Source organism: Aethalodelphis obliquidens, unplaced genomic scaffold, assembly GCF_003676395.1.
Source record: "Aethalodelphis obliquidens isolate GAN/ISIS:26980383/991018 unplaced genomic scaffold, ASM367639v1 scaffold20, whole genome shotgun sequence".
Taxonomy (NCBI): Eukaryota; Metazoa; Chordata; class Mammalia; order Artiodactyla; family Delphinidae; genus Aethalodelphis; species Aethalodelphis obliquidens.
In genome coordinates this window covers 4,380,072-4,393,995 of record NW_020837964.1, presented here as the reverse complement: position 1 = coordinate 4,393,995, position 13,924 = coordinate 4,380,072, and the positions used below count along the sequence as shown (strand labels likewise).

Below are 13,924 nucleotides of genomic sequence, written 5' to 3'. Positions count from 1 at the left end.
TATCTAGAAGACAGTTTTAGGTTATAACCATAGGTCTAAATGTGCATTTTTGTAAAGTACCAATGCTTACTATGGACAAGGTTCATTCATTATTTTGCAACATCTAGGCTTTTTAGGAGTCCTGAGGTGACAATGTATGATAAAAAGTAGAGCTAGTGAATTAACCAATTTGTAAATATCTTTGTTATAATTGGTAAAAAAGTAGCATCTTGGACATGGAATTGTTAAACCATCTGAGAAATGTACACCAGGACTTGTTCATTAGGTTGGCAGCAGAGGGGCAGAAGGAAGTATAAAAGGGAGGGAAGTATGTGGATGTATTCCTTTTTATATTTTGATGATAACCATTGATGTGTGTGCATCTCTTAGCTGTACTATAGGAATACATTGTTAAGTAATTCAGTGGAAATATACCTCCTTGCTAATACTTTAATAGTTTAGATCAGATAATGAATCCTCTTAAAAGCATTATACTTTGGGTACTCTGTTGCTTTATGTCTCATTTTTAATTGAACGTTAAGGGAATGTAGTATTTTAATCATAACTCTGCCAATATCTTTATCTAGAGGCCTGTTGCCATTTTTGTCTTTTCTGAAGTTTTTGTCGCCAAGAAAGGATTACATTTTTTTCCTTCCAGATTGAGTTGGTGTAGTGTATTTTTGGTTATCAAAATACTCATAGCTTTGGGACTTTGAAATGGTAAATATTCATGATGTGTGAAAAAGCATGATACATAACTGTATGATCTTAATTACATAAAAATGAATGCTTAGTTGTGTTTAAATACACAAACGAGACCTAGAAGGACACATCAAATGGTAAATTGCTTGTGATGATAAATGACTGTTTTTTGCTTCTTGTGTTCTTTGGTTTCCTATTATGCACATGTTAACTTTTAAGAAATAAATGTTATTTTGAAAACCTTAAAAAAAAAAAGAAATAAAAGCCAAAATAAACAAATGGGACCTAATCAAACTTAAAAGCTTTTGCACAGCAAAGGAAACCATAAACAAAACAAAAAGACAACCTACAGACTGGGAGAAAATATTTGCAAATGATATGACCAACAAGGGCTTAATTTCCAAAATATACAAATGGCTCATACAACTCAACAACAACAAAAAAACAACCCAATTCATAAATGGGCAGAAGACGTAAACAGACATTTCTCCAAAGAAGACATACAGATCAAGAAGAGATGCTCAAGATCGCTAATTATTAAAGAAATGCAAATCAAAACTACAATGAGGTACCACCTCACACCAGTCAGAATGGCCACCATCAGAAAATCTAAAATCAACAAATGCTGGAGAGGGTGTGCAGAAAAGGGAGCCCTCTTGCACTGTTCGTGGGAATGTAAATTGTACAGCCACTGTGGAGAACAGTATGGAGGATCCTTAAAAAACTAAAAATGGAACTACCATATGACCCAGCAATCCCACTACTGGGCATACACCCTGAGAAAACCGTAATTCAAAAAGACACATGGACCCCAGTGTTCACTGCAGCACTATTTACAATAGCCAGGACATGGAAACAACCTAAATGTCCATGGACAGATGAATGGATAAAGGAGATGTGGCAGATATATATAATGGAATATTACTCAGCCATAAAAAAGAATGAAATAATGCCATTTGCAGCAACATGGAGGGACCTGGAGATTATCATACTAAGAAAGGTAAGTCAGAAAGAGAAAGACAAATACCATATGATATCACTTATATGTGGAATCTAAAATATGACACATATCTACGAAACAAAAACAGACTCACAGACATAGAGAAGAGACTTGTGGTTGCCAAGGGGGAGGTGGGGGAGGTAGGGGAGGGGAGGGAAGGATTGGGAGTTTGGGATTAGCAGAGGCAAACTAGTATATATAGGATGGATAAACAAGGTCCTACTGTATGGCACAGGGAACTATATTTAATATCCTGTGACAAACCATAATGGAAAAGAATAATAATATAGGGACTTCCCTGGTGGTCCAGTGATTAAGAATCACTTGCAATGCAGGTCTTGCAATGCAGGTGACTCTGGTTCAATCCCTGGTCAGGGAACTAAGAACCCACATGCCGTGGGGCAACTAAGCCCATGTGCCACAACTACTGAGCCCATGTGCCACAACTAGAGAGAAGCCCGCACACTGCAATGAAAGATCCTGCGTGCTGCAACTAAGACCTGATGCAGCCAAAAGTAAATAAATGTTTTTTAAAAAGAGTAAGAATGTATATATTCATATATATATATATATATATATAACTGAGTCCCTTTGCTGTACAGCAGAAATTGACACAACATTGTAAATCAACTATACTTCAATAAAATTTCTTTTTAAAAAAAGGAAAGAAACCGAAACTAAATCTAAAAGAAGCAGAAGAAAGAAATAAAAGACTTGGATGAAGATAAATGAAATAGAGATTAGACAACAGAGAAAACCCATAAAACCAAAAGTTGGCTCTTTGAAAATAACAAAAAGTGAACAAACCATTAGCTAGACTGACCAAGAAAAAAGGAGAAGAATCAAATGGCTAACATCAGAAATGAAAGTGGGGACGTCACTACTGACCCTGCAGAAATAAGGATTATAAGGGAATACTATGAACGACTGCCCACGGTTAAATAATCTAAATAGTCCTCCAAAGTTGGAAGACCCACATTTGCTGACTTCAAAGGTTCAGTACAAGCCTACAGTAATGGAGACGGCGTGGTACCACTCTACAAGGCCAAGGTCTAAGGACTGAGGCAGGGCACTTGCCTTGAAGCTTCATCTCGGAGCACAGCTGAGCAGCCAGCACCTGCACCCTGGACAGGGAGCCTGGGCCTTGCTTCTGAGTCCAGCCTCTCAGCTCCTGTCTGTAGTTTAGCACGTGTGCCACAGAGCCAACCAGGTCCTCTGTAAACTTGAAGACCGCAATTTTACCATTAATCGCATTTCCGTTGTCACCTATGGCCTACATCATATCAACATGGGGAAGGGTGTCTCACGTCCTTAAGGCCAACTGTGATGGACCACAATCTGGAACAGATCATGTAACTTGGGTAGTTACTCATTTTTCTAATGACACAGTTGGCTGGTCTAGATTGCCAGTGCCTTTCTGCCCAGGAGTTCTGACCTCAACCAGTGACATGGTCTAGGTACCCGCCCCCCGGGGTGGACTTGTGCGCAATGCGTCCATCAGCTGCTTAATCGTCCTGGGTCCCCCACCAAAGGATACCAAGGCTGCTTGGGATGGCTGCAAAGGGCCTGGTGGCCTCTTACCTTTTTGACCTCTCTTGCTTTCACGGGACCTTCTGTGGCAGAAATCATTTTCAGGATCACGAGACTCTTCTCCTCAGCATTTCCTTTCAAAAGGTAGGACATGGACACTGTGAACTGCTCCTGGGAGATGCGCTCACTGGGCCCCTTGGTCTTCCCAGTCACGTCCACCCTCCGCATGCCCTCAAACAGTCTGGTGACCATCTCTTGGGGAAGAGCTTCCCCCACATGGCTCTGCGGGGACAGGTAGGTGAAGAGGTCAGACAGGGTGCCAGTGAAATGAGGCAGGATGATGGAAATATAGCTAAGGGAGAAAGACCAACCACTGCTACGAGCACATAACCTTCCTAGATCCCCAAATGCACCATCTCTCCCCACCTAAGGGCATCATGACACCGCAGGACCCACACACCTAACGCGTCCTGGCTCGTGGCTCATCTTGGCCGTCAGACTCTTCCATCATCTGTTCCCATCCTGCCCTCCAGACTTCCCAGTCTCCCCAGACTGGCTGTGTCATTCCTGCCTCTGGCCATCGTCTGCTCTTCACTCTGCTTACAACATCTCCTCAATTCTAGATTCTAGTAGCTGTCATTTGCATGTCTAAATTTATTTCCATATGGAACATACGGTCTGTGTAGTGCTAAACTGGCGTGCTCTATACTATGGACTTCCAAATATATTAGCTAGCGTTATCAATCCGAGTTCTTTGTGCTCCGTATGCATTGGAAAGGGGGGGAGGATAAATTGGGAGATTGGGAGTGACATACACATACTACCATATAGAAAATAGATAACGAATAAGGTCCTACTGTATGGCCCAGGGAACTACTCAAAATTCTGTAATGACCTATATGGGAATAGAAGCTAAGAAAGAGTGGATATATGTGTAACTGATTCACTTTGCTGTATAGCAGAAACTAACACATCACTGTAAATCAACTACACTCCAATAAAAATTTTTTAAAATTTTAAAAATCTAGTTCTTGGGACTTCCCTGGCGGTCCAGTGGTTAAGACTCCACGCTGCCAATGCAGGGGGCATGGGTTCAATCTCTGGTCAGGGAACGAAGATCCTACATGCCACACAGCAAGGCCAAAAAATTAAAAGAAAAAAATCTAGTTCTTAATCGTCTTGCCAGTAACATTCTGTAAATCTCCTCTTCTCTTTGACTCCAACATCAAATCTGATTTTGTCCAGGGATCATAAATACAGGGGGAGAGAGAACAAACCATGAACTAAATCAGCAAGGTCTGAAAACTGAACTCTCCTGTAACAACTTCCCGTGTCTACACGGTCTGTGACGACATCAATATTCTGTATTTCTTGTAAAGCAGTTTCCCAGCCTCATTGCTCAAAAAGAGTATTCCTATTTCTGTCGGTGTTTCCAAAGTTCTACTGGAAGAGAAACCTCTAATTCGCTCCCAAAGGAACCTTTATTTGGTTGCCAAGGTTTTCTGACCAACTTTTCACCCTATTTATCTTTTTTTTTTTTTTGCCGCATTGGGTCTTCATTGCTGCGCGCAGGCTTTCTCTAGTTGCAGCCAGCGGGGGCTACTCTTCGTTGCGGTGCGCGGGCTTCTCATTGCAGTGGCTTCTCTTGTGGAGCATGGGCTCTAGGCGTGCAGGCTTCAGTAGTTGTGGCATGCAGGCTCAGTAGTTGCGGCTCGCGAGCTGTAGAACGCAGGCTCAGTAGTTGTGGCGCACGGGCTTAGCTGCTCTGCGGCATGTGGGATCTTCCCGGACCAGGGCTCAAACCCGTGTCCCCTGCACTGGCAGGAGGATTCTTAACCACTGCGCCACCAGGGAAGCCCCACCCTATTTATCTTGATAAACACCTGTGAACGTTGTCACGAACTCAGCAGTTAAGTCCCTAAGTGGCCTGTCTTGTTCTGTCTGCTGCAGCTTAGTGGGCGACCCAGCAGACTGGGGTGCTTTTGGTCTAGTGGAGATACACATGATACACACACACACACACACACACACACACACACACACACACACACACAAGCTGTAACCCCAATAACCTCCCTGGCCAGTTTCCTCAACTATAACGTGAGTATGTTGGGGGGATCCCCAATGCCATCCGCTCCTATTCTGCATGTCCTAAAAGAGGAGGCTCTCCTCAGAAAACTAAAAATAGAGCTACCATATGATCCCACACTCCTACTTCTGGGCATACATCCAGACAAAACTATAACTCAAAAAGATACCTGCACCCCTATGTTCACAGCATCACTACTGACAATGGCCAACACATGGAAACAACCTAAGTGTCCATCGACAGAGGAATGCATAAAGAAGATGTGGTACATATATACAATGGAATACTACTCAGCCATAAAAAAGAATGAAATAATGCCATTTGCAGCAACATGGATGGACCTAGAGATTATCCTACTAAGTGAAGTAAGTCAGACAGAGAAAGACAAATACTATACGATGTCACTTATATGTGGAATCTAAAATATGGCACAGAAGAACCTATCTACAAAACAGAAACAGACTCACAGACATAAGAGGTCATACTTGTGGTTGCCAAGGCCGAGGGGGAGTCAGGGAGGGATGGAGTGGGAGTTTGAGGTTAGCAGATGTCAACTATTATACATAGGATGGATAAACAACAAGGTCCCACTATATAGTACATGGAACTATATTCAATATCCTGGGAAAAACCATAATGGAAAAGAATATAAAAAAGAATGTGTATATGTGTATAGCTGAGTCACTTTGCTGTACAGCAGAAATTAACACTACGTTGTAGATCAACTATAGTTCGATAAAAAACTAAATTTAAAAGAGGAGGCTCTGAAATGTCATCACACATTGCACCGCCTCCCCACTGCCCAGGGGGATGGGCTGATGAGGTCTCTTTGCTGTTGTCTCGCTCTGTCTGAGCACCCAAACCACCCAAACACGTGGCTAAGAGCCCCATGGAACGGGGCCAAAAGATGGGTAAATGGGCAGTTCTCACTCGTTGTCAGGTGAATCTTGACTCTGAAACTTCGTTATTTTGTTAGGAAAACCACAAAACTCCCAGGACGTCAAACGCTTATGAATCCTAAAGGCCAAGGTGGACTTGAAACTTTGCAGTTATTGGACCCACAAATACAGCTAAGGGCAGCCTATCACTCGTCTGGAGGGAAACCGGGGACAGTGGTTCAAGAGACAGGAAGAGGCCAGCCCCTCTAGTCAACCTCAAGTGGGAAAAGTCCCCCAAACACTGTGATACGAAGGCTGAGCAGAGCAGCTGCAACACGGACCATGGAACCCACAAAGCTGAAAATAGGTACTATCTGCCCTTTCTAGAAAACACACCCCTCCGTGTTCCCACACCTGTCTTACGGGAACAGACAGCCAATGTTGGCCTGACCCCTCCCCAAATTCAACATGAACTTCTGACTGTTACTCTTGCCTTCAGTGCCTGCAGAGAGAAGGATCTGGGCGAGGTACTGGAGCGGAGTTCCGCCGACGACAGACCATCAAACAATCTGTCGATCTCGGCCTGCTCCGCAGGAAGAAACCGCGGGGAGAGACTCTGCCCCGAGAGGCTCTTGCTATTCCCCATCTGTCCTGGTAGCTGGCAGGAGTCTCTGCAGAAGGAAAGTTCACACCCAGTTAGCAGGGAAATCAAGAGGTAATCATCACAGAAAATAAACATCGATAATTACATGGTCAAGGTAATCAATACTGACCTCCTTGCAAAATGCAGCTACAACACGTCAGAGCTATGTAATGTTGTTTCAGTGTGGCAGAAATTAATGGTCGACACAAATAAAGTGGGAAAACCCAATTCTAATTCTTCTGACTGCCTGAGGCCTGCTCATAATTGCCAACCAATAGTCGATTTCTTTATTCGAAAACAGTTTCTAAGCTAATGTAACTAAAATGTAGAAAAATCAGGATTTCAATCTAAATATTCATTTTTTAAAAGTCTGAGTTGAAAAAATAATCTATAAGGCTGGATGATCACACGTATTTTAAAAAAATCAACACCCTGCAAATATCACCTACAGAGCAGACGTGCTATTAGACATGTTCTTCCCTTTGTGATCCTGGCTCCACCTGACTGGCTGTATGGTCTTGGGAAAGCGACCAAAACTCTCTGTGCCCCAGTTTCCTCGTTTGTAAAATGGGAATAATCACAGCCCAACCTCAGACGGCTGTGATCATGGTTGCCCAAAGCCGTGAGATCAGGACTTCCCTGGTGGCACAGTGGTTAAGAATCAGCCAGCCAATGCAGGGGACACAGGTTTGAGCCCTGGTCCGGGAAGATCCCACATGCCGCCGAGCAACTAAGACCATGCGCCACAACTACTGAGCCTGTGCTCTAGAGCCCACGAGCCACAACTACTGAGCCCCCATGCCACAACTACTGAAGCCCGTGCACCTAGAGCCCATGCTCCACAGAAAGAGAAGCCACCACAATGAGAAGCCCGCACACCACAACAAACAGTAGCCCCCATTCGCCGCTACTGGAGAAAGCCCGCATGCAGCAACGAAGACCCAATGCAGCCAAAAATAAATAAATAAAATTAATTTATTAAAAAATAAATAAGTAAATAACATACAAAGGAATTCCCATAACGTTATCAGCTGATTTTTCAGCCGAAACTCTGCAGGCCAGAAGGGAGTGGCAGGATATACTTAAAGTGATGAAAGAGAAAAACCTACAACCAAGATTACCCAGCAAGGATCTCATTCAGATTCAAGGGAGAAATCAAAAGCTTTTCAGACAAGCAAAAGCTAAGAGAATTCAGCACCACCGAACCAGCTTTACCACAAATGCTAAAGAAATTTCTCTAGGAGGGAAACACAAGAGAAGAAAAGATCTACAAAAACAAACCCAAAACAATTAAGAAAATGGTCATAGGAACATACATATCAATAACAACCTTGAGTGTAAATGGATTAAATGCCCCAACCAAAAGATACAGACTGGCTGAATGGGTACAAAAACAAGACTCAAATATATGCTGTCTACAAGAGACCCACTTCAGACTTAGCGACACATACAGACTGAAGATGAAGGGATGGAAAAAGGATATTCCTTGCAAATGGAAATCAAAAGAAAGCTGGAGAAGCAATACTCATATCCAATAAAATAGACTTTAACATAAAGAATGTTACAAGAGACAAGGAAGGACACTACATAATGATCAAAGGATCAATCCAAGAAGAAGATATAACAACTATAAATGTTTATGCACCCAACACAGGAGCACCTCAATACATAAGGCAAATGCTAACAACCATGAAAGCAGAAATCAACAGTAACACAATAATAGTAGGGGACTTTAACACGCCACTTACACCAATGGACAGATCATCCAAACAGAAAATAAATACGGAAACACAAGCTTTAAATGACACAATAGAACAGTTAGATTTAACTGATATTTATAGAACATTCTACCCAAAAGTGGCAGAATACACTTTCTTCTCAAGTGCACATGGAACATTCTCCAGGATAGATCACATCTTGGGTCACAAATCAAGCCTCAGAAAATTTAAGAAAATTGAAATCGTATCAAGCATCTTTCCTGACCACAACATTATGAGATTGGAAATCAATTACAGGAAAAAAACTGTAAAAAAACACAAACACATGGAGACTAAACAGTGTGCTACTAAATACCAAGAGATCACTGAAGAAATCAAAGAAGAAATTAAAAAAAAAACACATAGAAACAAATGACAGTGAAAACATGACGACCCAAAACCTATGGGATGCAGCAAAAGCAGTTCTAAGAGGGACGTTTATAGCAATACAATCTCACCTCAAGAAACAAGAAAAATCTCAAATAAACAATCTAACCCTACACATAAAACAACTAGAGAAAGAAGAACAAAGAAAACCCAAAGTCAGTAGAAGGAAAGAAATCATAAAAGTCAGAGGAGAAATAAATGAAATAGAAACAAACAAAAGAGCAAAGATCAATAAAACTAAAAGCTGGTTCTTTGAGAAGGTAAACAAAATCGATAAACCCTTAGCCAGACTCATCAAGGAAAAAAGGGAGAGGATGCAAATCAATAAAATTAGAAATGAAAAAGGAGAAATCACAATTGATACTGCAGAAATACAAAGGATTACAAGAGATTACTACAAAGAACTATATGCCAATAAAATGGACAACCACGAAGAAATGGACAAATTCTTGGAAAGGTACAATTTTCCAAGACTGAACCAGGAAGAATTAGAAAATATATCTTAAAAAATATAACTATTTTTGATCAAAAATATACCTATCACAAGAAATGAAATTTTAACTGTAATTAAAAATCTTCCACCAAACAAGGTCCAGGACCAGATGGCTTCAGAGGCAAATTCTATCAAACACTTAGAGTAGAGCTAACACCTAATCATTCTCAAACTCTTCCAAAAAATTGCAGAGGGAGAAACACTCCTAAATTCATTCTATGAAGCCACCTTCACCCTGATACCAAAACTAGGAAAAGATATCACAAAAAAAGAAAATTACAGACCAATATCACTGATGAATATAGATGCAAAAATTCTGAACAAAATACTAGCAAACAGAATCCAACAGCACATTAAAAGGATCATAAACTATGATTAAGTGGGATTTATCCCAGAGATGCAAAAATTCTTCAATATATGCAAATCAATCAATGTGATACACATTAACAAATTAAGGAATAAAAACCATATGATAATCTCAACAGATGCAGAAAAGGTTTTTGACAAAATTCAACACCCATTTATGATAAAAACTCTCCAGAAAATGGGCAAAGAGGGAACCTGCCTCAACATAATAAAGGCCATATATGACAGACCCACAGCAAGCATCATACTCAATGATGAAAAACTGAAAGCATTTCCTCTAAGATCAGGAAAAAGACAAGGATGTCCCCTCTCGCCACTCTTATTCAACATATTTTGGAAGTCCTAGCCACGGCAATCAGAGAAGAAAAAGAAATAAAAGGAATACAAATTGGAAAAGAAGAAGTAAAACTGTCACTGTTTGCAGATGACATGATACTATACATAGAGAATCCTAAAGATGCTACCAGAAAACTACTGGAGCTAATCAATGAATTTGGTAAGGTTGCAAGATACAAAATTAATGCACAGAAATCTCTGGCATTCCTATACACCAACAACGAAAAATCAGAAAGAGAAATTAAGGAAACAATCCCATTTACCATCTCAACAAAAATAATAAAATACCTTGGAATAAACCTGCCTAAAGAGGCGAAAGATTTGTACTCAGAAAACTATAAAACACTGACGAAAGAAATCAAAGATGACATAAACAGATGGAGAAATATACCATGTTCTTGGATTGAAAGAATCAATATTGTGAAAATGACTATACTACCCAAAGCAATCTACAGATTCAATGCAATCCCTATCAAACTACCAATGGCATTCTTCACAGAATTAGAATGCCATTACAATTCGTATGGAAACACAAAGGACCCCAAATAGCCAAAGCAATATTGAGAAAGAAAAACAGAGTTGGAAGGATCAGGCTCCCCAACTTCAAACTATACCACAAAGCTACAGTAATCAAGACAGTACAGTACTGGCACAAAAACAGAAATATAGATCAATGGTACAGGACAGAATGCCCAGAGATAAACCCACGCACATATGGGCACCTAATTTACAACAAAGGAGACAAGAACATACAATGGAGAAAAGACAGCCTCTTCAATAAGTGGTGCAGGGAAAATTGGACAGCTACATGTAAAAGAATGAAATACACTCCCTACCACCATACACAAAAATAAACTCCAAATGGATTAAAGACCTAAATGTAAGGCCAGACACTATAAAACTCTTAGAGGGAAACATAGGAAAAACACTCTTTGACATAAACAACAGCAAGATCATTTTTGACCCACCTCCCACAGAAATGGAAATAAAAACAAAAATAAACAAATGGGACTTAATTAAACTTAAAAGCTTTTACACAGCAAAGGAAACAGTACACAAGACAAAAAGACAACCCTCAGAATGGGAGAAAATATTTGCAAATGAAACAACAGACAAAGGATTAATCTCGAAATATACAAACAGCTCATGGAGCTCAATATCAAAAAAACAAACAATCCAATTAAAAAATGGACGGAAGACCTAAATAGACATTTCACCAAGGAAGGCATACAGATGGCCAAGAGGCACATGAAAAGATGCTCAACATCACTAATTATTAGAGAAATGCAAATCAAAACTACAATGAGGTATCACCTCACCCCGGTCAGAATGGCTATTAACAAAAAATTTAGAAACAATAAACGCTGGGAAAGGTTTGGTGAAAACGGAACCCTCCTGCACTGTCGGTGGGAATGTAAATTGATACAACCACTATGGAAAACAGTATGGAGGTTCCTTAAAAAACTAAAAATCGTATTACCATATGACCCAGCAATCCCACTACTGGGCATATATCCTGAGAAAACCATGATTCAAAAAGAGACATGTACCACAATGTTCACTGCAGCACTATTTGTAATAGCCAGGACATGGAAGCAACCTAAGTGTCCATCGACAGATGAATGGATAAAGAAGATGTGGCACATAGATACAATGCAATATTAGTCAGTCATAAAAAGAAACGAAATTGAGATATTTGTAGTGAGGTAGATGGACCGAAAGTCTGTCATAGAGTGAAGTAAGTCAGAAAGAGAAAAACAAATACTGTATTCTAACGCATATATATGGAATCTAAAAAAAAAAAAAAAATGGTACTGATGAACCTAGTTGCATGGCAGGAATAAAGAGGTAGACATAGAGAATGGACTTGAGGACACGGGGTGGGAGAGGGAAGCTGGGGCAAAGTGAGAGTAGCATTGACATATTATATACACTACCAAATGTAAAATAGTTAGCTAGTGGGAAGCAGCAGCATAGCACAGGGAGATGGGCTCGGTGCTCTGGGATGACCTAGAGGGGTGGGATAGGCAGGGTGGGAGGGAGGCTCAAGAGGGAGGGGATATAGGGACATATGTATGCATATGGCTGATTCACTTTGGTGTACAACAGAAACTGTATTGTAAAGCGATTATTCCCCCCAAAAGATCTATTTATAAAAACAAAAGATAAAAAAAAATAAACTCCAGGTACCAAAAAAAAAAAGTGAACAATTCAGTGGCATTTGGGACATTCACAACATTGTGAGACCACCACCTTTATCTAGCTCTAAAACGTTTCCATCACCCCAAAAGACAGCCCACACCCATTAGCGGTTATTCCCCATCCCCGATCCCTCAGCTCCTGGCAACCACTAATGCACTTTCTCTGTGGATTTGCCTATTTCGAACATTTCATGTAAAGGAAATCATCCAGTACACGGTCTTTGGGGTCTGGCTTTTTTCACTCAGCATAATGTTTTAAAATTTCATCTGCATGGTAGCACGATCGTACTTCACTCCTTTTTATGGGTGAATAATAATTATGGTAGATGGAGATACCGTCTTTGGTTTATCCATTCGTCTGCTGATGGACATTTGGGGCTGTTTCTATCCTTTGGGTGTTGTGAACAGTGCTGCTGTGAACATATGTGTACATGTACTTGTCTGAGTCCCTGCTTTCAAATTTGGGGGCGGCAGGTACTATACCTAGGAATGAATTGCTGGGCTGTATAATCTGATGTTCCCTTTTGAGGAATTGCCAAACTATTTTGTTTTACATTCCCAGCAGGAAAGCATGAAGGTTCCAATTTCTCATATCCTCTCTGACATTCTTGCTATTTTTCCATCTTTTTAATCCAGCCATTCTAGCAGGGGTGCCCATCTGCCCCAAACAGGAAGCCTCCAGCAGAGGGCTCCTTGGACAGGAGCTGTAGCGCACTTGCAAAGGCTGCTGGAAACGGGTGCTTGTGCAGCCCAGTTTGGGGCTATCACTCACGGGCCACCTGATCTAACTGGTTCCAATTCTCAAGTTTTTCAGCAGCCTAAGAGCCAAGAAGGAAAACTTCCGGCCCTGGGCTCAAGGTCCAGCCTGCGTGAGGCTGTCTTCATGTCTAAGATACAGCGAGTGGCACCACCGGGTGCCTGGTCCCCTCCAGGGGGCACAGCCCAAGCAGCCATGCCAAGGCAGACCCGTCTTGTTTGTCAACTTTTCTAAGAGCCCCAGGAAACAACCTGATCACGTAGGAGTGGATGAGGAGACGAGCCATCATCATCTGATTTTTAACTACCTGCCATTTCCGGAAGAGAGTAGGAAAGAGTGCCAAGCAAAGGCAGAAAGAAGGTACGAACACCACTGACGCTGCAGTTAATTTAATATATTCTGCCAACTGCCAAGCCGTGCTCTTAGTATTAAGTGTCTGAAAGCCACGCCTAAGAGAAATCACAACAGAAAATAGGTCGGTGCCCCCTGGCTATCGACAAGCAGGAGTACGCGTGTGGTCAGAGCTGCATTTCCAACCCAAGGCAGCGAGGAAGCACGGGGTCTCGGTGAGAGTGTGAAGGGGGCTGCTTTCTTGGAAGGCTCAAAGAAGGGGTTGATGCCATTCAGTGACTGGGTAGCTTAATCCTTCTCATCGAGGATGCAGGAGGAACAGAGAAGGGCTAGGGTGATAATCAAGAAGGACGCTGCACCGTTCTGTGGACCCGAAAGCAGGCCGCGGGTTATCCTGGGACCCCGCACAGTGACCTGATCTGTCTACACAGCATGATTTTGCTTTCACTGGGTTC

General features: G+C 41.5%; 1 protein-coding gene across 5 annotated transcripts in view; it reads right to left on the bottom strand.

Moving 5' to 3' along the window:
• The window catches only part of MEAK7 (MTOR associated protein MEAK7), an 84,070-nt gene that overhangs the window by 33,497 nt on the left and 36,649 nt on the right, over window positions 1-13,924 (bottom strand). For 3 of the 5 annotated variants that reach the window (XR_003435390.1, XM_027119114.1, XM_027119113.1), the window contains 3 exons: window positions 6,672-6,849; window positions 3,263-3,493; window positions 2,759-2,903 (listed from right to left, as the gene is read on the bottom strand). Coding sequence is in view for 4 of the 5 variants with exons in the window: in XM_027119114.1 (XP_026974915.1) it covers window positions 2,759-2,903; window positions 3,263-3,493; window positions 6,672-6,824 (529 nt within the window). In the remaining variant the exon portion in view is untranslated. Of the gene's footprint in view, window positions 1-2,758; window positions 2,904-3,262; window positions 3,494-6,671; window positions 6,850-6,951; window positions 7,451-13,924 lie in introns of those variants that run through there. The other 2 variants (XM_027119115.1, XM_027119116.1) reach the window with 2 other exon arrangements.